The sequence below is a fragment of the Drosophila innubila genome (assembly GCF_004354385.1).
Source record: "Drosophila innubila isolate TH190305 chromosome 3R unlocalized genomic scaffold, UK_Dinn_1.0 2_E_3R, whole genome shotgun sequence".
In the NCBI taxonomy this organism is placed as follows: domain Eukaryota; kingdom Metazoa; phylum Arthropoda; class Insecta; order Diptera; family Drosophilidae; genus Drosophila; species Drosophila innubila.
The window spans coordinates 8952391-8978752 of NW_022995380.1; the positions used below are offsets into that span (position 1 = coordinate 8952391).

The window sequence follows — 26362 nt, forward strand, 5'->3', positions numbered from 1 at the left end:
ATATGACGCGTGACTTGGCTGTTGTCAACACTTGGAGCACTCGACACAGTTTCAATTTAAATCGTTTCAATCATAATGAAGACAGTGCGAGTATGAATGATCATTATGATTATTATCATCTTGACGTAGTTATGTGGCATCAGAAAATCAAATTTCCGAAACTAAAGAAAAAACAAACAAAAACGGACACAGGTACTTAAGAACTTTAAAAATAAAATAAACAAAAGACACAGAGATTCGTTTCAACTAGGGAAGACTAGAGGATCTATTAGCCGAGTAAAAAAAAAAAACATATTTGAGCATTAAATTGATTATGAGGAACTCGTCTTTTTTTGACTAGATCTTTCATTCACATTTCAAATATTAAATATTTTACTACTCATATTCCAGATTCTATTAAAAAAATAATTATAAATCCGGCAAATGTTGATCAGTTTGTTATCTGGTTACCTTGAAACCGAACTCTGAGACAAGCAATTTAATTGTTAAAACAACTGATTAACTCTGTAATGAGTGGAAGTTTTACAATCACATGGGAAAATTACAAAAAGACAGCAAAAAAAAAGGGGGCGGAAAAACCGTAAAGAGTATTGCATAATATTTATTTAGTCATTGACTGAATGAAAGACAAATCAAATGCTATAACTGGCAATGCTATTCAGTTATCTAAAACGAAAATAAATATAATAAGTGTTTCCTTGTTTATTTACGTTCCTCTAAAACGAAAATAAATATAGACACTTCTCACAAAACAAAAATAAAAATAATAAAAGAATTGTAAAGAACAGAAAAGAGAGGAGAAAAAACTGAAGTAGCTGCGGCGTCTGCAACCAGCACAAAATGTCAACAAAAAACGAGAATCTAAAAAAAAAGAGAAGGAAACGAAACCAATTGTCAAGCAGTTTCCAAGCGAACTGCAACAGACTTTATAAAAATACACGAGCCAGTCCAAATAAAAAGATATATTGAGAATAGGTAGCTCATCTTCTGGGCTGGGGATATGATAATGCTTGTTCTTATGTGTGGGAGTGGATAACTGTGGCATGTGGCCCCGGGGAAGTGGGGGAGGGGAAGGTTGCCGACACATGTCTCGGCAGGCAGCGCATGATCCATGGCCAAAGAACCTTGGCACACGCGCCAATTTTGGGGCTGGCCACTGGACGACAGGCACATCACTTAACATATTAATTGGCTCAACAAAATATTCATAGAAAAGATCTGACGACAAATGCAACAACAACAAAAAGGCTTGCGCCTTTTGTGGTTTACGCGGCGTATGCGTAATAACAGCAATTGCATGTAATTATGACACAAACAAACAAAAATAATAATAATAAAAATAGCAAAATAGGAAAACAAATTGCTAACCGGCAAATGTTGATACATCTAGAAGTAACATACTATATACACATATATGTATATACTAAATATTTATTATGTGCTTAGCTGAATATCAGGCGAGTTGCTGCATATTGTTTACAACAATTTGTTGTTGTTAGTGTTGTTGACATTACAAATAAATCGTTTGATTTGCGCAAATTGCGGCCAACGAAACGCTGATAAGCTTAATGCCAACTGCCTGATCGACTGACTAACTGACTGACTGACTAAATGTCTGAATGTCTCACTGACCACTTGAAGAATTGACTGATTGACTAAACGACAGCCTGACCAATTAAATTGCCTCTCTGCATTGCGACAATGCGTCAAATCACATCATATACGGCGCACGTCATTCCCTGCTCTCATGTTGTTGTTGTTGTTATTATTGTAGTTGTTGTTTCTCATTACTTTATAAACAGGTGCGATTCACAACAACTAGCTATGCAGTATGAATATTCGTACTATATATACATACATACATATATACTACAAATGAATATACTCAATATGCAAATTAGACAGCGGTTGACTGTAGCCTAGGTCTATGCGCTTATGCCTATACTCTGGATTATTTCCATAGCCCTTGCATATGCTGATACTCTGGATTATCGATAACAGCAACTAAGTATATTAAAAATATTATTCTGCTGTGTTTCACAAATATCAATGTTTCTGAAATATCCAAGACTTCATTATGTAGACATATCTTTGAATTCACAAAAATCTTCTGCTATAACTTTAAATTTCAATAAAAAATTTTAATTTTAAATATTTTTTGCAATCACTAAATTCATTTTAAAATATATTTTATGTCATTTAGTTCAATTTACAAGTTAATTTAATTTAATTCAACAGTTTTAAAATTTTATCAAATCTCTCAACAAATATTTACACATTTCAAAACAAGGTTTCGTGGCTTTGGGAACAATAAAACCACTTTTGTAGAACATGCCTGCATAATCATTTACAAAACAATTAATATTTGTTTCATTTCAATTTATAATTTATATTTATAACTGATAAATATTTTTGAGTTTTTAATTATTCTTAACATCTGACAAAAAAATATGTTTAAGCATTTTTTTATTATCTGCATAAAATTAAAACAAAGAATTAACAACATTGGTAAAACAAACAAATAAATAAAGTTTAAATGCAAAAGATTTTACACTGATTTAGAAAGAGCTGAATTTTTTTAATATTAATATTCATAATGGTATTATATAACGCATTGCTAGCAAATAGGGGTTGATGATTCAAATAATTTATATTTATATATATTTTTAACGTTTATGCTTGTCTTACGAATTACTAAGTGTAATTGTAAAATTTCCTTATTTTCAGTCTATCTATTCAACGTATGATCACTGACCTATTGCATTGGCCTAATCACGGAACTTGGTTTATGCCAACTGCACTGATTGCATTCAAGTGGCGCTTATCAATTTGACAGTTCGCTACACTATACTACACATGAGTTGTTCTGTTTTTGTTTTGTTTTCTTTTTTTGTTTTGCACACCTTTATACTGCACTTTTAATGTGTAAGGTTATCAGTATGTAATCATATAATCGAAATATTAGTTGTAGTTGTACTTACTTGTTGAACCTCGACCATCATCAGCAAATAATAAGAAATCCTTATTCATATCTTGTGTTTGTTGTCGATGCTGTTGTTGTAGCTGATGTTGATGTTGCTGTTGTTGTTGTTGGTGGTGGTGTTGCTGTTGCTGTTGTGGATTGCTCGACGATAAAATTGCAGCCGTTGCTGTTGTTGTCGGCGGCAATGTTTGCGATGCAACAGCAGCAGCTGCAGCAGCGACGTTTATCGATGGATTTCTCGACTTGATATTCAAGCAACCACCGATTGGTGTGGTTGTGGGTGGTGTGGGGCGTATTAGTGAGGCGGTTACCGATTTCGGACGTTTCTCTTCGATACGCAGCAAGTTGTTGTTGTTGATGTTGTTGTTGTTGCTGGTGTTGTTAACAGGCAAATTGGTAAATAATTGAGCGGTTATGGTGCGCGGTCCGGGGGAAATGTTTTCACGTTTGATAAACAGCTCTCTTTGCAATTGTGTTTGTTGTTCTGTTTGTTTGTTGCTGTTTAAAATTGAGGTTGTTGTGGTGTTTATTGTTGGTGGGTTTGTTGCAGCAGCAGTTGCAGTTATTTTTGTTGCTGTTGTTGTGGTTGTTATTGGTTCTGTTGTAATTATTGTTGTTTCTTTAACAGTCTCAATCACTTTGGGTTTGTCAACTAGTTCTAAAGTTGTTGTTGTTGCTGATGCTGCAGTTGTGGTGGATGTGGTTTCAGCAACTTGTTCCTCAGCTGATTTTGTTGCAATTGTTTCAGTGTTGCTGCTTTCGTTGTTATTGTTGTGATTTGCAGGTAATAGTTGCTGCTGTTCCTGTGATGGTTGTTGTTGTTGTTGTTGTTGCCGCTGTTCCTGTTGTTCACTTGCCGCCGTTTGTTGAGCAAGTGAATAAATCTCATGTTTGTTCTCAAGATTACTGCAAAAAGTGATGCACAAAACGCGATTCGTAATGATAATCATATACTACATATTAAGAGAGATTCTCTCTTTCTCTTGCTCTCATTGTTCCTATTTTATTTTTTTTTTTATTTTTTTTTTTGCACTCGTTTGCTACACCACAGACCGAAAACAAAATCGCGCGAATTTCGTAATATTTTTTTTTGTATTTATATGTATTTAAATTTGATATATGTATGATATATGTGCAATAATTATTGTCAATTATTGTGTTAGTAATAATAAACGTATTTAATTATAAAATCAATATATATATATAAATTTCTATTAATGAGTCTTGAGCTGGAGCTGAATTTGAATTTGTTTAGCATTTCTTATTGGAAAGTTTTCAACATTTTAAACAGAACGATAAGCGACAACTAAACTATTTTCAGCACGTAAATACGCTTTTATACTAATGTCGTACATTTTCTACCTGTCCAGAGAAAGCACTGCCCCAACGGGCTTATCAATATCCAGGGGAAGACAAGACGACGGCGATACTGATAAGAAGAGCTTTTGGTGGGTGTGTCTGACAAGCTAATTAAGGCGAACCATATTTGTAGTACAACTAATGATATTGATAAGCCGACATCATGGCAACAAAATCAGAATTATGGTATACTATAATATATAAATTGGCGATCATGCATACAGTGCGCCCGTGACTGAAGCTGGATGGAAGCATGAAATTCGAGTGCTCCCAGTATGCTTCTATTCTATACTCTATATGCCGCGGCATCGTCATCAACGCCGCTCACAACGTCTTTCCTGCCCGTCGACGCCCATTGATAAGATACGGACTGAACAATCGGCCGACTCAGTTGTGCATGCACGGACCGACTGAACATAGTGTGAGTAGCACGTGAAAGTTTCGTGTAAGCGCGGTGAAATTCCTTAGGCTAGAGATAAAACTTCGTCTTACGTGATAAACCCCTGTACAAATATTTTTGGTCTATATCTGATTTTTATTTGGGTTTTTTTTCTATTTTTTTTTTTTTTGCTTCAGTTGTCACATAAAAAGTAAATAGTGCTTATATTAAAAATTAGATTTATAATTCAAAGTCAACGATGACAAACGATAATAATATACATTTTGGGGGCTCGTCTTTCTCTCTGGTGAAATAAGGAAGGTATTGCGACATTCAAGTAGACATTGAAGGTTTCTGGAAGCACTCGACACCCATTGACCAAGTGACCAACCCACTGAGATAGTGGACGATGGATTCAATGTCAAATTGGGGTTGTTGACAGTGGAAAAGTATTGAAATCTATCTATAAAACTCATAATGCCCACACACATACACGCAAACGAAGCGTGAGAGTGTGAGAGAGAAAGAAATAAGCCGGAAGGCAATCAATGGCAAACAACAAAAATATACAAACAAAAAAAAGTAAAAAAAAAAAATAAAATTGCGACAATAGCAACAAAGCAAACAAAACACACTTAAATAATTGCTTCATGTTATTTTTCTTTCTTTGTTGTCGTTACTTTGTTTTTGTGTGTGTGATCGCCAGTTGCAGCCGGTTAGAACCCAAAACTAAGCTTACATCATTTTAATTAAGTTGCCAAAAAAAATTGAATATAACAATAAAAAAAAGAATCGTACCTATCAATTGAAATAAGCTAATGCGGCATGCGATCATTTAACTTGAATGTTTGTCAACCCTTTTGAGCTTTTAATTGAAGCTTCAAAGATGTGACGAAAGCGTCACCTCAAGCAGCACGCTGATAAGATGCAAACGAGAGAGCTTCAACTCTTGAACTTTGTGTAACTCAAGTCGAGTCAAAGTCGAGTTGGTTTAGAAATTGATCGCGTGATACGATTGCGTCGTTGTTGTTGCGCTCTTTCTTGCTCTCTCACTCTCTCTGGCTTACAAACACATGCTTACACGTGGGCAAACATACACATACTTGTGCACTCTCCAGAAAACAACACTCAGCAGCACGCTTTTGTGCTTGTGCATAAAAATTAATTATGAGAGGAGAGAGAGAGAGAGAGAGAGTAGAAAATAAAATGTGGATAGCAGGAGAGTGCGACTAAAGCAGATGGGGGTAAAGTGTAAATAGCTGTGTAAATTACTTTGAGGCGCATTAGTAATGCAATGGAAAATCATAAACACTAACTTAAATAATTGTTTGCTCACTACTTTTATGGATATGCAAATGTATAGAAGTTGATTCAACTGTAAGCAAAATTAAAGCAACAAATTAATTGTGTAACAAACTGAGTCGCATAAAGCGAAACACAGAGACACTGACAAGGAGACAATCAGGGAGAAAGAGACACAGACAGATAGTGAGAGCAAAAGAATAAAACAAATGAATTTTGTCTGTCAGACTGATTCTGCTGCTCTTATGCCTCCACTTGTGTTTAATGCTGTTCTTGTTCTTGTTGTTGCTGTTGGCATCGCTGTCGCTGTCTCTGCCACTGCCTCTGCTACTGCTGTTGATTTCAATTGCAGAGCAATAACGGAGCAGGCAGCATCATCATGTGAAACTCAACTCAACGTAAAATAGCAGTAATTGCTTTTGACGAACCTTTTTTTTATTTTGCTCAAATATAAGAGCAAGTGAGTACGGGTGTGTGTGTGCGCACATAAAAGGCAATGTGTATTAAATTGAATGAAAATAAAAAGCAGTAGGCAAAAGCGGCAGCTTTGTAGGTACATATGTTTGTATATACATATGTATATGTATAATAGAAGCTGAATTAAGTTGGCATTTTAGCCACAACATACACACACACACACACACACACACACACACACGCACATTGTGTAATCAGCCTATGCGTAGGTGTATACACATGTGTGTATAAATATATTATGCTTATTCTCACACAACCAAAGGAATAGCACTCAAAATTTAATGCAAATGCTAATTAAGCCGCAATTCAATTAGTTTTCATCAACAAATTAACTCGCTCAGCAATTTTATGTAATGCGGTAAATGCAAATGCAAATTGCAGCTCTCCCCCTACCACTTGAAGAAAAAAAAAACGAAATGCCAAATAGCCAAAATAAATAAAATAAAAATAAAAACGAAACAAAATGAAACGCCGCCGCTTTGCAGTGAGTGAGATTTGCAATTTGTGTGCGTTTGCGATTGTATATCTTGTGTATGTGTGTGTGTGTGGGGGACTCAGAGAGCAGAAATGAGAGCGCAGCAGGCGTCAATATACAGAGAGTGGGCAGCGAAGAGGTAGACAGATCGTGCGTTTCGCTGTGGGGGTCGGTCGACGTTAACGTCAACGGCAACGCCAACGTCTGCGTCAGCGTCAACGCTGCGACAACTAAAACGCAGATTGCAATAAAACTTTTTTGTTGTTTTTGGCGCTTGCAACTGGCGCTGCCGCCGTCGCAGTCGCAGCGCGCTGCAGCAGAAGCATTTAGTTTGTAGGTTAGGTGCGAGTGTTGTGTAAAACATTTTGGCTCGTCATTTGTAATTGTTTATTAATTAATATGATAAGTTTGGATTATTGTTTTCTCCTTCTATTTTTTGTATTGTTTTCGCAGCCGCGTGTAACAAACGTGCGCACTTTTTTAAAATATTATTTTCATTTTTATTCAATGTTCAGTTGCTTGTTTCGAAAGTTGAACAATTTTTGATAATCTTTTTGACACACACACTCACACACATACATATATGTATATTTATATATTAATGATGAATATGTGTGTGTGTTTGTGTGTTTATTTGTTTGTCGTTGTCAAATTCACGCATAATAAAAGTTTATTTTTGTCAAATATATATTTCTTTTTTCCATCTGCTTTAGTATTGGTATTTCAAATATATATAATACTTAATTAAATTTTGTATATTTTTTATGGAGCATTAAAACTTTTATTTTACTTTTTAACGTTAACGACACACAAAATTCTAAAAAACAATTCGTTTTCTGTTCTCGTTTCGCATTTTATGTAATTTATTAAGTCTTTTTTTCGGGTTGTTGTTGTATTTTAATCAATTACCTTTGAATCAAAACATTTTGTTTTCATTATTATAATTTATTATAATTATTTTGTAAGGGAAATGCAATTGTTGAAATTTTAAAGTTTTATTTACATTAAAGAAGCCAGCGAAAGTTGCCAATTCTTGACTTTATTTATTTATTGCTTTTTTGCGTTTGCTTTTGATATTTAAATTCTGTGTTATTTATTTGCACAAGTTGACGAAGTTTAACAAAATAATAATAACAAATTCGACGATTGCTTTTAATTGAAGACAGCGGAGTTGATAGAGTTTATAGTTTTTTCTCTTTTTCAGGTTTCTTTTATAGTTTTTTTTTTGTTTTTTTTTGGCAAAGTTGCCGAGTCCAGTTTCAGTATTTAGTATTTAGATTTAGTTAAGAAGTGCACACGGAAAAACTCGAGCGCCTGACAGCGCTGCTTGCCTGTACAAACGACGACGTACCAGAGACGAATGAGTGGAATGCCAGCGCAGCTGAAAGCTTGAAGCTGATGTAGCGGCGAGCTGTCGACTGCCTGCGCCTGCGAGAGAGTCAATTGTGTAAAGAAGAGCGCAACTCTCTTGTTCTGAGTGCAAAAAAAAGTCACTCGAAAATGCCAAACATAGACGGCGCTGGCGCACTGTCATTGAGTGGTTTTCTTGCTATCAGCTTGAGTCATTCGACAATTGAGAGCAAATTGTCGTTTGGTCGTTTTCAAAAATGCTAGGGACTCGCTCATTTCTTGTATTGCTATTTTTTTTCTTTTTTGTTATTGTTTGCATGCCAAACAAATGTGCGCTGTCACTGTATTTGCTGTTGTTGTTGTTGTTGTTTTGGAATTGCGGCCTCTATTGCCCGCTTTTCATTTCGCATTCGCATTCAGCTCTCAATTTGCATGCTTCAGCAATTGAGAACATTGCGCTAATTGTTCGCTGTTTTTGGACAAACCTGGCGATAAATTGAGCCGATCGACTAAATAACATGGTAAAGCAAACAAAACAATTCATATGTACATATATGTATGTAAGTATGTGTACATATATAAAATGAACTATGTGCCGAGTGCTAGAACTAATCTAACTCTAAACCTGAACTATGCATTACGCTGATAACGTGATAAGGCGCTGACGGCAATTAACGTTTTGTTTCATTTTATTCTGATTTCAAGCGATTTCGCTTAAGTTCGTTCAGCTATCAGTAGCTGCAGCGCCAAAAATTATGCTACAAAAATAAACACAAATCAACTTTAAAAGCCACAAACATAATTTACAACTTGCTGGTCTTCTAATTTCCTGTGCATGTCGATGTGAGAGTGTGTGAGTGTGTGAATGTGTGTGTGCGAGTGTGTGTGTGTGTGGAAAGAGCATCTTCGTGTTTAGACGAACATTTCACAAATATGAGCAGCCATTGCCGAAGCTGCGCAATTTTCAAACAGACATTCGCTAATTTCGCCATAAAACTAAGGCCATTGCGTGATGGGCATAAAAGGGACACACACACACACACACGCGCATATACATTTACATAAACACATACAAGGACAACTCGCGACCCAGCTGAACTTTTCTGCATGAAAAACATACAGAATTCGGCATGCTTTTTTCACAGATTAGCAGTATTTGTTCATTTCGGATTGATTTGCTTGATTTCGTCAAATTTTAAGATAATTGAGCTTTGAACCTGTTGAACTTTGCAATTGTTTTAGTGCATTTACTCAATAAATGTTTGTATTTTATTTTTTTATGACACATATTTTTTTCGATAAAACAGTTCTCTATAGCTTATATAGAATTTACTATTAAATTTAACAAATTTTCAACTGGGGCGACGGACTGACACAGCCACAGCCACAGTCACGTGTGGCACGCCTGAGTGGGATGTGGGTGGGAGGGCGGAAAAGCATTTGAAATATTTGATGGGCTGCCTTGAAAATGTAATAAACTGTCAATGTGTTGGCGTGCGTATATCTGTCTGTGTCTGTGTGTGAGAGTGAGAATGAATTTTTACGTAACGCTGATGAAATTTTCATAATCCTCGGTGTGTCGAAAAGGTCGTCAGTTAGTTAAAGTAACCATGGATGGGGAAACATGGAATGCGTGGGCAGCTCTCACATTTGATGGAGCCTGATGGCAATGGAAAAAAAGCGTCAACAGTTGCCAAATGTGAAACATTCCAAACAGTTAACAGCAACTTTGCAAAATTTGTTCAAATTTCTCGCTGCAGGCAATGAAAACAAAAAATAAGATTAGTAAATAAATAAACAAATGTCCAACACTCAAATAAATTCAAATGTTTATGCAATTTCTAAATTGACGGAGACAAAAATAAATACAATTTATAGACAGGCCAGAAAGCCAAATAAACATTTTATAATTCAATTTAAATAAAATTTATAGAACTAAAAGATGCACCAAAGCCATGCCCTATAGAATTTTTCATTCTATTATTAAACTGATTAAACTTGCCACATGTATAATTTGTATAAACAATTGATAATTCGATTCGTTTTAGTAAATTTCAAAGTATTTTAAAATACTTGAAACGACAGCAGCCTGACAACAAAAAAAACAACATTAATAAAATGAAACAATAAAGTCAAAATTATTTGCTGTTTGATGAGAATTGTATGCTCTTTTAATAAAATAAAATAATATACATTTTTGCCTAAATATATATAATATCTTTTAAGGGCCGCTTTTTCATATTCTAGTTAATAATATTATTATTTAAACTGATTGAACATTTTTAAATGGTTTAATAGTACTCTGATCTAATGTACAAATACTCAAGTTTCTACATTTCCAGAAACGTTTTATCGTATTTATATAATTACAATTAGTCGTCTCTCACTGTGTCACAAATATGTTGAAAAACTTAATATTCCCTTGCTGTTAGTGTATAGAAATGCCATTTGAAATGTTTGCATTATAAATACGTAGATAAAAGCCGGTTATCAGCGCTTGTCAGCGCTAACATTAAGCAATTCTCTGGCACTGCAAAAATGATGTGATAAAAATAAATACAAACTGTGCCAGCATACAAATGGAATAAAGACAACGCAACGCAACGCATCGCATCTTTTTGCTGGAATTTTGAGCAAGAGCGACAGAATTTTCACAAATGTGCACCCCTTTTACTTGGCTGAGAAGTTGAGGGAAAATGTGTGGGTATATATGGTTTATTTTTGGAATGAATATACTCTCACCGCAGACACATTGAAATGTGTTGCAATTCACTTAACACATTTACAACAAAACAACCAACAACAACAACACACAATGCAAATCAACTGTCGGACTTCAATCACCTTAAAAGGTTGCACCAAAATCGGAGACAGCGTCAGAGATCGAGACAGATGAAAATTCCTGTGAGATATGAGGAAAAAATATTGGGGAAAAAAAAAACAAAATCCTACCCGTAAAATTATAATAACCATATGACTCAGTGTGTGTTATGGTGTGCGTGTGCGTGTGTGTCTGTGTATTTCAATTATCACAGCTCATATTACCCACGCTTTCTCCCCTCTCTTCGCTACTCCACACATTTTTGGCATATCATGCGCCGTCAGCGTCGTCGTGGGGCAGACGAGCCCCCAAAAACAACAATACAAATAGTTGAACAGTCAACATTCAGTGGTAACACAATTCAAAGTCAACAACTACGCTGATTAATAATAACAACAACAACAGCTATAAATTATCTATGACAAAACTGTCTGCATGTTTTGAACAATGCTAAAAATACTTCAAATCTTTTTTAAATTTGTTTATAATATTGGCATTTTATTAAATTATTCATTTTTTATTATTCATTTACAAAATGGTTATTTCGCATCTTTGTTAAGCTATTATAAATTTTATAATTTTTTAGTCAGCAGCAACTAAGTTCCAAAATAAGTTGAAAACTGGTTCAGGCAATTGATGAAATTTTAGCTTGATTGTCTGCTTAATTGTGCTGATGAAATTTCAGTTATATTTACTAATTGTAAAGTTAGCAGAAATGCTTTAAGTATATCTATGTATCTATTTTAAAAATTTTTTTTTAGAAATTTAAAGCAGTTTTACAACTTTATGTTCTTTAAGTGAAAGAGTAATTAATCAGGACTGTTTCCGTTTTCACTTTCGGCAAGATTTTTCGGAAGTGAAAATCTTTAGCGTGTTCTTATATCAATCTAGATATATTTGGCGAATTGAACTGAATTCACTTTGAGTTGGTGAATCTAAGTCCAATAAAATATAATTTTAAAATGTTTAGTCCAAGTGCAGCGAAACAATACAATTTTTTGAAATCCGATCAAATCGGAAGTGAAAATATAAATAATATAAATAGTCTCTACAGATTGAGATGTTATTATATCATTAGGGTTTTTACTCGACTATTAAATCATTTCTGACTCTAAATCTAACAAACCTTTCAAGTTAATATCTTTACTTTGTTATAGAAACAAAAAATTTCCTATAAAGGAAAATTAATGCAGAGTCGACTTCAATGTCTTCCTATTTGTCTCAATGACATGTGAATTAATTGTTTTTGGCTCGATTATAAAATAGCCAACCTTATTGAGTTTATCGACAAATCTCACGTAAACTGCCATTTATGGACTGAAGTCGCAATTGCACGCCAATCGATCTGCCCACTATTGAGACATTAAGCCAAATGCAACAAATTAGCAAAACAATATGCGCAGTGGCAAATCGAGTTAGCTATCCACACACCCCTCGCCCCCCTTCTCACCCCACACGCCTTCCCTTCTTGTGCAACAGTTGCAAGTCTCCGGCATGCATCGAAATTTGTGGAAGGAGGAGAACATTTCATAAGTTCCGCTTACAATTGCGCCGCATTGTTGTTGTTGTTGTTGTTGTTTTTTGTCGCTGTTGCCACGTAATTTGCCAAATAATTTGCGAAATGTTTGTGAGTAACATGAAATTCGCAATAAGAGGGAAACGCCGTCAAAATCACGTCATCCAGCAATATGCCGCGGCATAAACACAACGTAGATACACTTGGGTTACCAGGTGTAAAAACTAAAAGTTGCCGCTGTCTCTTTCACCCATTATCACGCGCTCTCTTTCGCTGTCTGTCTATGCTTTGGTCTACGTGCGTGTTGGCCAGTTTACCATGTCAAATGAGCTAAGATCAACGCAGACCGCAAGTTGAATTTAATTAAAAGCGGCAGTTGCAATGCAACTGAGTAACAATCACACAGAGAGCATAAATAAACTCAAGAGAGCAAGTGAAACAGAGTGAGAGAGAGAGACGCATAATATTCTCTCACATACTGCCTCTCTTTCTGAGCGAAGCTGACGATCGATCGTCTGATCGGCTGACAGACCTGAATACCCCAAAATGTGTGCCGGCCGGCATCTGTTGCGACTGCGGCTGTTCCTCTTCCTCTTCCTCCTCTTCTTCTGTTTGCTGTTGTTGTTGTAGCTGGAACTGGTTTTCACTCGGTACAAAAAAAAACACCAAACAGGCAGCGCCACTGATTTGGCAATACACAACAAAAAACAACACACACACACTCGTTTATAGTTGTTTGTGGCAGTGCAAAAAAGTGATAAGCAAAACAAAGGCGCAGGCAGACGCAAAAGTTGCAGAATAAATGTAGACTGATCAAGCAGAACAGCTAAATGATACCCTACTTAGCATGGAAAAATATCTTTAAGATACTGAATCAAGTAGAAGATTCCCTTGAAATATATAACGAATATAAAATATTGCAATTTATCTGCCAGATACTCATTAAGTTTGTTTCTTACAACTTTAAACAATTGACAAAAAATATTCCAGCAGCAGTAAATTAGCCACAAGATAACCCGTAATATAAACAAAAAAACTAAAAAAAATATGAATAATCTAAAGATAAATATAGAGTGTTCATCAAGCAGTTAATCTTTCAAACATGTTTATAAATAAACAACAAATGGCAACCTGAACCTGTAAAGCTTAGTATACTTTTATTGGCCTACAGGGTATTAAGCAGAACAGCAGCTTTGCGTCGTGACGCCCAAAAATCAAGTTTCTCAAGACAAAACAAAACAAAGCAGCAGCAACAACAACAACAACGACAGCAATGATGATGAGATATTGAGAGAGTTTGTGTGTTCGGCCTTTTAACTGCTTTTGGTAGTATTTGTGATACATATGTCAGGCTAAAAGGGGCTGGCAACACGAACGTGTATATATACGTAGATACTTTTTCTTGTGAGCTATTCAACAGACAGGACTTTGTTCGGGCCAATATACGAACTCGTATTTCGTGGGTAGATATTGTATCTCAACATGAGCATAACACCTAATTTGACGCCTTGCATGATTAATGATACAACAATAAGCCACATAGCAAGTGGCTTAAAGACTTTTGACCCAAAACAGGTGCCGCGTCTTATGATTCAACGAAGAAACTCAACGAATTCAAATCAATGCTGATTAGGGATATAAAAAAGGAAGGAAGCAAGCGGTTTGATGGATTTCAAATGCGAATTCATTTGTCAATTAAGATACTTAAAAATTATATCTTCTGTAAATTATATTTAATGACGCACTTTGCAGTGCAATCCCATAAATACCCAAAGAAATGCGACTTAGAGTTTTGATTACAGCTGAGACAAAGAAAGTAGGCTCATTTGAAATGTCTGTATCTCAATTTGAATCTGTATCTTTTGCGCTGGGTGTGTATCTTTCAATGCAAGCTAATGCCTGCTTTGTAGATATATTTAGTTAAGCACCAAGCAATAAAATAAATGCCACAAAAGCCGATGGCAAACAAAGTTGAACAGCCATCCAGCACATGCACCTTCAGCACGAAATCATGTAGGTAGCGATAGATTATATTAAACACACACAGATACACACAAGCACACAAACACAAAGTGATGAGATAGTTTGCAGTGTGTGATTCCAACAATGGAAGTATCTAATTATTTGTACATTTGTTGACATGGCCGAAAACAAATCTAAAAAAAAGAAGAAATGTTACTGTCTCAAAAGCTCGACTTGTAAATACCCTATAGGCGTAAAATAGAGCGGAACTGATAAAAGAATTATTTTTACAACATATTTATCTTTTCAGTTACAAAAATTTTAAAATTTTGTATTAGTCAATTTAATTGTTATTTTATGGTCAAGATTTTCCATTTATCAAAATAATATATTTTTTACGCTGGCTTTAAGTTGATACATCACAATTTGGAGAATATCTGTCAAATTAAAAAAAAATATTTGATTCGCAGAGTTTATTATTAATTTGTATAATTTCAGTCAAAGCACAAATATAATTTACACTCATCGCAGAGATGCTGTAATTGCCTTTATTATATTCCAAAAAAAAAAACCAACCAAATTTTGACAAATTAGTATCATAATGAAACGCTTAATTAAAATAACAAGCTTGTCTACAACAACAACAAACAGTTGACAGCTGACACGCAACAACAACAACAATAAAGTCGCTAACATTTAATTTAGAATACAAAATGTTGTGCTCGCGTTATGATTAATGATGGATGTGTCTCTGCAATATTAATAATGAATAAAAAATTGTAACAATTGAAACGCAGCACAGGAAATTAACGTCATCATTGCGGGCAAGTCAATACCACCCCTAGACTTGGCCAACTGAAAGGAACAAAGTCATCGAATAAATGTCAGTTAGTTGGCATTTCAAACTGGTTGAATATTATATTTGTGCTATTTGCACAGGCCAAAACAACAGCAACAACAACTAGTCTCACCACAAAGTAAGTAGCCATCAAATAATTGCCAAGCGACACGCAATGTCCAAAAATTGTTCGCTTTGTTGGTGGCATTTTGGGTGTGGCCACATCGCCTGAATCCACAATCGAATTGCCTGCTTCAATGACTTATCATTTAAGCCATCTTTTGAAAATATACAAAAAATATACAAACATAAACAAGAAAATAAACCAGACAACAGACAGACAAACTCGCGATGGTCTTAGCAATTTTTTGTAGTCTACTTTTGGGAGTACGAACACGCAATTTAAGGATCTCGTTCACTGACATAAACATTTAATGCTTGCATATAAAAAAAGCAGCTGTGAACTAAGTACTCAGCTAGCAAATACCCTGTAAAAGCGACAACTAGCTGAGTTTTGTTTTTATAGCGCCCTCATAAACCGAGCTAACAGTGCGTGTTCCACACGTGTGAGGATAGAATAAGACAGAATGGAAAAAATATGCCAAAAGCATTTTGATTTATGCGTGAAGGCACAAAAAACAAACGCAGTCAAAATATTAATAAAATCCCTTACAAATTGAAACGATAACAAGGTCAACTAAGGAAGGGGAGAACAAATAAAGAAACGAAGACAAAAAAAATTCTTAAATTGTTACTCCAAATGGTCAAAAGTTGGACAAAGATCAACAGAGAACATGATGTCGAGTGTCCTGCAAATGACGCACACATATGTGGCAGTTAACTTTGAAGAGGGATGAGGCATCAACTTATTGTCAGTCGTTTTGATTTGGGGCACAGTTGACATGCTTACTTCGCAAGTCACTCAAGAACATGTGGCTCACTGTATTGCCTATATTTCTCGTCCCTACTATCTTGGGAAGTGCTGTACCGGCTGTGGTCATTTATTCGAAACGCCTACACAATTCCCTATTGACGACACAGAAAATGTGGCCCACGTGCTCTTATATTTGGATGCATGTGACTTTATAATATTATATTATTCGTATTTTCGGTGTTGCTGGAAAATTTTCATGACACGCGCGAATGCCTCTACCCATAGAGATACTTAGTTGTATATATTTTGCTCTCTCTCTTCCTCTCTCACTGTTTCTTCATCATTCATAGCAACAACATCAACTACTAGAACAGCAATAAAATCAATCTATATGCATACATTGACAAAAATTCATGTGCCTTCAATAACAAAGCACCTAGAAGAAAAGCTATGCGACTTTATAAATACCCTAAAGTAAGACACTTTCTGAACTCCCCAAAAACAAAAATAAAATCAATAAAAATCTTATATTGATAGTGAGACACAAAATTCGCCTGTCAGTTTAAGAAAATGCACACACCAATAAATTATTCAAAAACTGCTGTTTATATAATGATTATTTATAGATAATTACAACTTTTTTTTAACGCTATCTAAAAATTTAAATAAAAAACAATTTAGTACCAAATATTTATATCATAAAGAGGCATAAAAACTAAAAATTAATAAACAAAAAAAACACAATATTTTATAATTTGCAAACTGTCGATTATTTTATAAATATCGAGAAAAAAATTCTTAATAATACCAAGTAATTTTAAAACGCTTTCCATTACTGTTAAAAAATATATTTAACTAAATAAATATGAATACTAATGAAAAGAATCTAAGAAACACTAAAACTATATTTAGTAAAATGATAAAACTAGAACCAACCCTCAGCTCATTTAGTTTTTCTAGGGTACACCTATAATAAATTTGACATAAACCTCATACGAATTCCGTTTAATTTTTCGTGCTTTTCGGCTTTGTGTAAACAAGTTTTATTGAATTGAACAAGAAAAATTGAATGGGTCACCACTCACTATTAAAGCAAATGGCAAGTGGGGCTGCTGTGAAATATATAGAAGAAATTATTAAAAGTAAATATATGTCAATGGAAATAGCGTGGGCCATTTTGTCACATGTTGCAAGCTAAGATATACACAAAAAACAAAAAAGAGAAACAAATATGAAATTAAGCAGAAAAAAATAAGAAGAAAAAAAGCATCTCAAGATTTATGTGATGCCTTTTTATGCTCATGGTTTTTTTTTTTTTTTTGTCGACTGATGCTAAGTGCCAAATTATCATTAATAAAAATAGCTTAATCGTACGGAATTTTTGTTTATATTTTTTTTCACTTTCGTTTTGTAAATTTGCTAATACCAATTCTGCTTCTGAATCTTTTTCATTTCATTTTTTTTTCTTGCTCTTGAATTGTCGCTAAGGCCTTGGCATTGCTCCAGCTCACGTAGGCCTGACTGCCTGACTGACTGTTTGACAATTTGACCGTCCGTTTGTCCGTCTAACTGCCTGCGAACCTTGAAGTAAGTTTCCAAAGGTCTATTTATTGTTTACAATCAAATTGTGTATCGTAATTGACTCTCATTTTCTGTTGTAAACTGCAAATCAAAGTTACAGTGGAGATTATCCTTTTATTTTTTTAATATTTAATAGTGTTTACTGCTGTGTTCCTAATTATTTTATTTTATTTGATTTGATTTCCAAATGTTTTGTTAAGCCGACATAATTATTTATGGTTTTGCTTATCCAAAAATATTAAATATATAACTTTATGATCATAAATGACATATGTAAAATGTTGAAATGTTGATCATTACACGTAAATCTAAGCCTTGAAATAATTTTTTTTTATAAGACGTTCATTAGAGAGAAGCTCTACTGTGTTTACCCCGTGCTTATGTCAACATTTGTCGAGCAAGCCAATAGCTTTATTTTTATGTATGGTTGGCGTGTTTTGTTTTTCTTTTTACCTACTCGAAAATAGAAACACTCCTTCTCCCATCTCACCGAATACTTCCACGTGCTGTCAGACTTCTCCTCTGACTTCCAGTCTCGTACAGTCACTCTGGAGCCACGCATATTTTCAGTTTAATAACTCTATGTGAAGGAGCGAGAAATTTTGGTGCTGCTACTCGTCTGTTTTCTTGCGTAATTCGCAATTACGACGAAAAGTTTTATCCTCCAGCAGGAAAACTACTAGCTGCTTTTGGGCGATAAGATAACCATAGGCATTGACAGCGCCCAGCACAAATGATGTCGAAAAAATAGGATATTGCGATAAATTGTAGTGGAATTAAAACAAATACAAGAGAAAACAAACATTGATACAAGAAATCATGGCTTGGCGACACTTGGGAAAAGCTGTCGAAGGGCAAAGAAAATTTATTTTCAGCCTCACTTTACTAAAATAAAGAGAAAAGAAAAGAAAACTGCAATCGCTTACAAGGTTGGGTTGATAAGTTATTGGCCTAAACAGCAAAACGCAACGTGTTTTTTTTTTTGTTAAAAAATTACATTTTAACATTTACTTAAATTGACTTTGTGCATTTGAAGTTTTATCACAAATAATTTCTTCATTTGAAAAATATTTCTAATAAAAAAAGAAAAATTTTCAAAGTTGTTGGTAAGATAACACACTCTTCAGTTCATGAATTTTACTGTTCAGCCGACCCTCGTACTTCAAATAACTGTAATGTGGCCTACACGTGCCCACTCACACCCAATTTACAACTCTCTTTTCCCCCCTTTCATTTTCCCAGCCAACAGCTGCAAAAGACCCACACACAGGTGTCGCTGGGCTCAGCTCAGCTGTTCAGCTGGCATGCAAAGGCGCAGATACAAACAAAAATTTGTTAGCCAGGCCCACGATTCTCCAGCCCGGGCAGCCGCCATTTCCACTCAAGCGATTGAGCGAGCGAGCGAGCGAGCATGCAGCCTACTTTTAGGCTCGACGAGCACAATCAACAAAATGAGAGCGGAAGAGCAAAAATTTCGCTGAGCAGAGCATGCGGCCTAAGTGAGACCTTGAACTCGAATTTTTTTTTTCGTTTAGCTTTCACTTTCGCCATACGCCTTATGCCTGTTTCAGTTATGTAATTTCCTGCAGGAAGAGAGCAAGCGAGAGAGAGAGAGAGCAAACAAAAAACGCTTGAGTATTTAGGCCGTGCAACTGGCATGGCAAATGAGCAGAAACTTTCACTTTCAGCAGTCAACGACACTGCCTACACACTCGGAGAGAGCAACAAAGAGAGAGAGAGCGAGAGCAAAAGCAAAGAGAGTACATTTAAGACTGTGTGTGACAGTGCTTTTAAAATACAGGAAAAAAAAAATTATAAAACTGTGCGACGCAATATTTGCAAAGCAATAAAACATATGATTCTTTATATTTGTTGTTGTTATCGTTCTCCTGGTATTAAAACACTATAAGGAGCAGGCTTAATTTTATTTTGAAATGTAGAAATTAAATTGGACTTGACATGATGAGTCGAAAAAACCAAAAAGAAATTAGAGAATTTTAACCTTTTTACCAAAAAAAAAACTTTACTAAAATTAAGCGACCAAATTGTGGAGCGTGTATTTATAGGCATAAAGTTCAGCGGCACAGAATCCAAGGAAGGGAGGGAGCAGTAAAAAGGCCAACAGGCGCCTAAAAATATGCTCTTACGTATTTGTGCTGTGTTTCCCTTGCGACAACGAATTGAGCGATAAAGTCATAAACGCGAGTTTCCAACCCATAGAAATAATGTTGATAATTTTCTTTTACTTTTTCTTTTTCTTAAAAATAAAATAAATATATAAGACTGAAAAAATAAAAATTTCTTGGCTACAATTGCGCAACAAAATGTGGCATCAAAAGGACGCCTGTGGAGTCCAGGTGCACACACACACACACACACATAGAGATACAGGGCAAGGCACGGAATGACTTCCGTCTATATCACGGCCAAGTCGGTTGTATGGGCATGAGAACATCGCTTGAATACCCACAATTTGAGTTGGCCTTTTTTCCCACCACGTTGTCTGCTTTTTACCTTGTGCCAAAGAATTCTCATCGTTTTCTTTTAAGTGTCAATTACATTGACGTTTATTCAAATATACTTCGCCAGGATATTTTGATATTGGCTGGCATCATAATATACATACACATATTTAAATATATAGAAGTGAAGTAAGGATAAGCAGCTAAAAAAGTGCGTGATATGGCTCGTTGTTGTCCTGGATGTGCGTGTGAAAGAGTCCTCAACATGAGTTGTGATTTTCAGAGGATTTATCGGGTTTTATTGTGCGTATCAGAGAACCTTGGCATTTTACCACAGATATGTTAATATGTTCCACCCACTTGGATCCTAAGCAAAGCCGATTCATAAACTTTTAAGGCCGCTTAAGGAACACACAACCCAATCATATTTTCAACTTGCACTCTGCGGGGAATCAACACAGCCTCAAGTTTGTAATTTCCTTTCTCAACACGCCCACAACTCCAGTTGATGCAATGCACATGCGTCTTTTAATACCCCATTTTGACATAGAAAAAAGAAAAACAACGCTTAAACATATTTGTTTTACATTATGAGTGAATCGCAGAAATTGCAAAGACAATGCGATCTTTTTTATATGACACATGCAGACATAAAAATCTGTTTTCATGTTTTCCATGTGCAACACGCGTTTCCCATGCTTTATGACCCCAAAGACAAACTCCAAAACTCATCATTTTCCCCGTTTCGAGCTAGCTGGAAAAGCTGTGCTATCAGCGTTCGCCACAAACCAATCAAAATGCAATTTCCGTTCATAAAAAACACATCACATTTTTTTCTTTCGGTTTACAATGCGTACAGGTGGATAGCATAGATTTGACTGATTTGTTCATTGTTTTGACCTTTGGTTTTAAAGGGTTTGTTCAGCAGCTAATAATGAAGCTAACCTAAGTTATAAAATTAAATGTCTTTAGATAAATTTGTGATATTATTCGTATTGTAAATTATCGAATTTTTAACTGTACATAATAATATCGATTGCTATCGATAAATGATCTAGATAAGGCATTGTAAGAATAACGACAACTGGGCACACAAAAAAAGGATTTTAAAAAGAATCGCGCAATAAGTTTTTCAAAGAAATATATAAATAAATACAATATATAGTTAAAGGTATTTTTCCATTTGCCAATCCATGTTGCGTTAATTTTTCTTTTTAATATAATATTAAATAAAAATTTATATTTATAAATTAAATTTTTACTGCAAACATTTTTATATTTCTTATTTAAATTTTTATTTTATTATAAAAATTTAATTTTTTTATTTTATAATAAAAATTTAATTTTTTTATTTTATTATAAAAATTTAATTTTTTTATTTTACAATCTATAATTATACAATTGTTTTATCTAGGGCCTATGTCCGTCGTTCACTCCCGACTATCTCGGGTTCTACTTGTTATCCCTCCAGTTTGTTGTTATTCACATCTAATCAAAATGCAAACAAGCTGATTTGGCTCAGGTTCCACAGTTCCACAGCTCAGCTGCTGTTGCACACGCTGTCTATGAATTTGTCATTTTCGTTTGACTGCTAAACGAATTACGCGCCCACCCATTATGCATTACGTATACGCACCGTTGACTGTCGGTCGTCATCAGACCTCAGTCGTTTGTTGTTTGTTGGCTGTCGACCGAAGACTGTCACAATGTTGGCACAAGTTCATCAAAATAGAATCAGCTGCGTTTTTGATAAAGCAAACATTTAGGTACATACACATAAATAAGCGTACCACAAGTGACATTGTCGCCTAAAAGGCTGTTACATTATGAATGCAAACAATGCCTGATGCCTGTGCGTGATTCGTGAGCGAAAGAGAATGCTATATGAATTCCCTAAGAAAGTGTGCGTTTTAATCAGAATCATGTGAAATTTAAAATACTTTAATCATGAAAAAAGTTATAAAAAAAAAAAAAAAGTCTACTAACAATATTATATTATTTTTGTCGTGACTCACGCGTGATTTTCACAATTTATTAGGTCACGCAAACATCACTAATACCCACCACAATCGAGCAGGGCAAAATACACGTGGCACAAATGAAATTCCAACAGAAAGTAAAACTTTTAGGCACGAAACGCTCGAGGAACCTTTGAAAGAGAGCGAAATACTTGGAGAGAAAAGGAGAGAGTGGGGTTAAGTGAAGTGATGACTGAAAGCCTGTCCTAATTCGTAGGCTCACACGTGTGTAAAATGCTTGCGACTTACACACTCACACTAACTGTAAAAGAGTTGCTCTATATATTAACTGTTAATTATGCTGACGTCAGAGTTTTGACGTCCAGTTCGTCCTTTTGAGCCATCGCCACACCGGAAACGCACAAACACTTCCTGTTCTGCGCTTGGAAAATCGAATCTAATGAACTTTGGCACTTTCTTATTTGCATATGTACATAATGAAGAAGGTTAGTAAGCCAAAAATAAAATAAAATGGCAGGCAAATTACTTATTCACTTAGCTCTATTAATAATTCAGTTTAAATAGGAATTTCAATTGCATAGCCACACAAAATATGCATACGCCATGTTGCCTCTGTAGGCAACAAAATGCGAGAGCTTCTTCAAATCTTTTACGATCAAATAACAAAAAAAAAGAGATATAGATAACAATAGTTGTAGATAAATAAAACTGAAAACAACAACATTTGATATGGTTTATGAATATAAATAGTAAACAATCAATATGATAATTTTTTGTGATAAAACTGAACTGAAATAAAATTCAATAAGCGAATATTCATCAAATATTTAAATGATCAGTTTCAGTTTCTTTTTCATTGCCTGACTGTTTCTTCTAATGAGCAATAGGTTTCCTAGTTAACGAGCAACCCTCGCAAATACATATTTTAGGTATAAGAACATGTGCGCTTGTGTTGTGTACGTGACCAGATAAGCCTATTAGGGCATTTGTGGTCCTTTTCGGCCAGTTGCCAAATCATATAGCATGCAATTCGACATAATATCCCAGCACGGAAAAATGTTAGCTTCTCAATCTTTTGGGCAATTGTGTGCCCATAAATCTTAAGTCTGCGCGTATTTTGGCTTATTGCGCTGATCCCCAGATATTTTGGCATCAAATTAAAGAGACAACACGCAGCTAAGGGCGTTAGTACAACCATGTGTCTTAAAAAATCTATTGATTTGAAAGAACTTTGGAAAAAAAGTGTAGCCAATTAAGGTCAATACTGTGTTGTTGTCCTTTGAGGGGTCGTAACTACCTCAACTTTTTCAATTTGCTTTGTCCTGCTGGCCACGTTAAACAACTGACCGAAGTTATCGCTTGGAAAGAAATCGAAATTAGCCCCACACAATGGAACAGGCTAACAGGAGACGGGGATCAGGGGTTGACATGACACAAAAACGCTCACAATGCCACAAGCGATAAAAATTCAAATAGCTCAAATACAAAAAAATACTCCCCTCACAAAAAAAAAAGAAAAAAAAAAATTTAAGAAAAAGAAACGAAATTTTACTTTTCGGTTTGAGCCCAAAAGCGACGACAGAATTTTTGTGCAATGAAGGATATCAAAAAGGATAAAACACGCTGACCAACACAGCCCCAACCAAAACTAGACCTGATTGAATTTCACACAAACCCATACAAACACACACACACACCTACAGGTTGTGTTGCGCATACGCCATGTTGTACAAGAACATGCTCTTTGCGGTCTTCGGAAAAGGTTCGACAGCTGCATAATTAACAAAATTGATATATTTTGAGCTGGTCCAAGTTTTGGAGAGAGCGCAACTCTTTAATTTAATTAAATGGCTTCCCAAAATGGATTTTCTTTTACAGTTTATGGCCAGGCGACAGTAAAAACCCATTTTTATTGCCCAAAATTATGCAACGATTTTTTGCGGACTCTTTTGTTGTTTTTGTCCTTGATTCTCTTGTTTGCTGCTTTAATTTATTGTTTTAATTTTTAGTCTTGCTGTTCCCACAAAATTGCCGCCTGCTGTTGTTGCTGCGTCGATGTCAACGTCGCTGCAAACATTAAGGCTTTTTTTTTTTTTTGGAGGGGTAACTCAAGAAACTTTTGCTAAAGTGTTAAGAACTCGTGTAAATTCCATTAAAAAAAAGTTTTCTAGGCCTCCTTTCTTAGCCAACTGCCAAATGCGATAAATCAACAGCAACAACAACTGTACAAGCAGCAGCTACAACAACAACAATAGCAATTAAAGGCAACTTTTAGCCGTCGAAAAATTATGCAACACGCGCTATAAATATGCAAATTCTGTAGCCCTGCTAAACTAATCAATGTTAATTAGCTCGCCTGACAATTTTCTCGAGCCTTTCTTTATTTCTATGCATAATTTGCGGCTTAAAGGAAAAATGCTCGCCTGTTGTTATTTCATAATTAAATTCATAGAAAGTTAACGATGCTAAAAAAAGGAGGAAAAAAGGAGGCAAAAAAGAAACCTCTCAAGACGATATAAATGTTGTCTGACTAACCGAATCCAACAAGATAATAATCTTGGCAATTTTACACTATTTAAGAGTGTTTGTTCGCTATTACAACTGCGACATAGGACCATAAATAGCTAGAATGAATTTCTGCTTACGCATCCCATTTGACGGCCTTGACTCAGTGCCAAATTCATTAACCATGGCAGAAGGTTAAAGTAATACAAATACTTGCCAAATCAAATGAAGATAAACACAGAAATATACTCGCAGTTACCTGAGTATAACAAATATCAAACAGAAACCAAACATAACCTCGAGCACTTAACCTATCCCAATCGAATGCCAAATAAATTGAATATATTTTTGTAATTTGGCAAAGCAAAAGAGAATTTCTGGTTTGTTGTCCTCTTTCTGTTTCTGTTTGTTGATGACGCTGCTATGTAGACAAGTGATTAAACATATATTTGATTGAATCAACCAAAAGTGTAACAACAACGACCGGGCTCGTCGGTCTTCAGTGAAATTTTATTTTGATCGTTGCAACAAAACAAACAGCATGACATCAACTTTTACGGCAATTAAAAACAAATTTTCCTTTTTTAACACCAACAAAAAAAAAGAACAGAAATGGGAAAACACGACAACCGGAAATCGTGCAAACAAAACAATGCACAAATATTTGCTCATTTACGCTTAATTTAAGAAAATAAAATCAAATTATTTAGTGATTACTTACGCGCAAGCTGAAAAGGTATAAAAGAAGTGGAAATGGTTTTGGGTTCTGGTAAGGAAAGGGAAAAGGGAACACCGAAGTATAACAAAGGAAATTCAAGCAATATATAAAAACTAAACTATCGTTTTACCAAAGTAAGATTCAAATTAAAGAAGTACACGTCATATGGATATTTAACTAAGCCATAGAATTAAACACTTTAAATTCCGACATGATTTGTTTAAGTAAAGTGATGGTAGGTATAAATTTGTATCTTTAATAATAGAAATTTATAAATATATTCTGTTGATTATTGAAGTCTATTTATTTAAGAAGGGCAAAAGGGCGGCATGTATTTTAATATTCATTTTCATACATCGATTCTTTTTTATTTATTTCTTTCATTCACTTCAAAAATAAAATGTATTTTTATTTCTAAGAAAGGATATAAAAAGATGCTTATAAGCGAACAAACGACACGTGCACATAAGATTTTGAACTTGAAAAGGCTTTTCACAAACAGACGCATGATATTTAAGCGACTGATTGTGTAGACGCCATGTGGCCGTGTTGTCAATCAAGTATACAATCAAATGTAGGGCGACAATATTAGAAAGAAGAACTTAAAGAAAAAGTGAATGAAAAGAAAGACAGATTAGCAAATCAAATCAAATCAATTCTGATGACTGCGGCCTGCTGCTGACTGGCTGACACAATTATTTCAGAAATTTTTTGCATGAAACCAAAACGGAAAATGCTCTGTGCGTCATTGCGAAAAGCTAGGCCCGCCTTTTTTCCCCCT

The 26362-nt window shown here is 35.0% G+C and overlaps 1 protein-coding gene across 5 annotated transcripts in view; it reads right to left on the reverse strand.

Annotated features, from left to right (window-relative positions):
- LOC117789951 (protein similar) overlaps window positions 1–26362 on the reverse strand; it is a 78160-nt gene that overhangs the window by 17638 nt on the left and 34160 nt on the right. For all 5 annotated transcript variants that reach the window (XM_034629166.1, XM_034629168.1, XM_034629167.1 and 2 more), the window contains exon 8: window positions 2982–3889. In XM_034629166.1, coding sequence (XP_034485057.1) covers window positions 2982–3889 — 908 coding nt within the window. The remainder of the gene's footprint in view (window positions 1–2981; window positions 3890–26362) is intronic.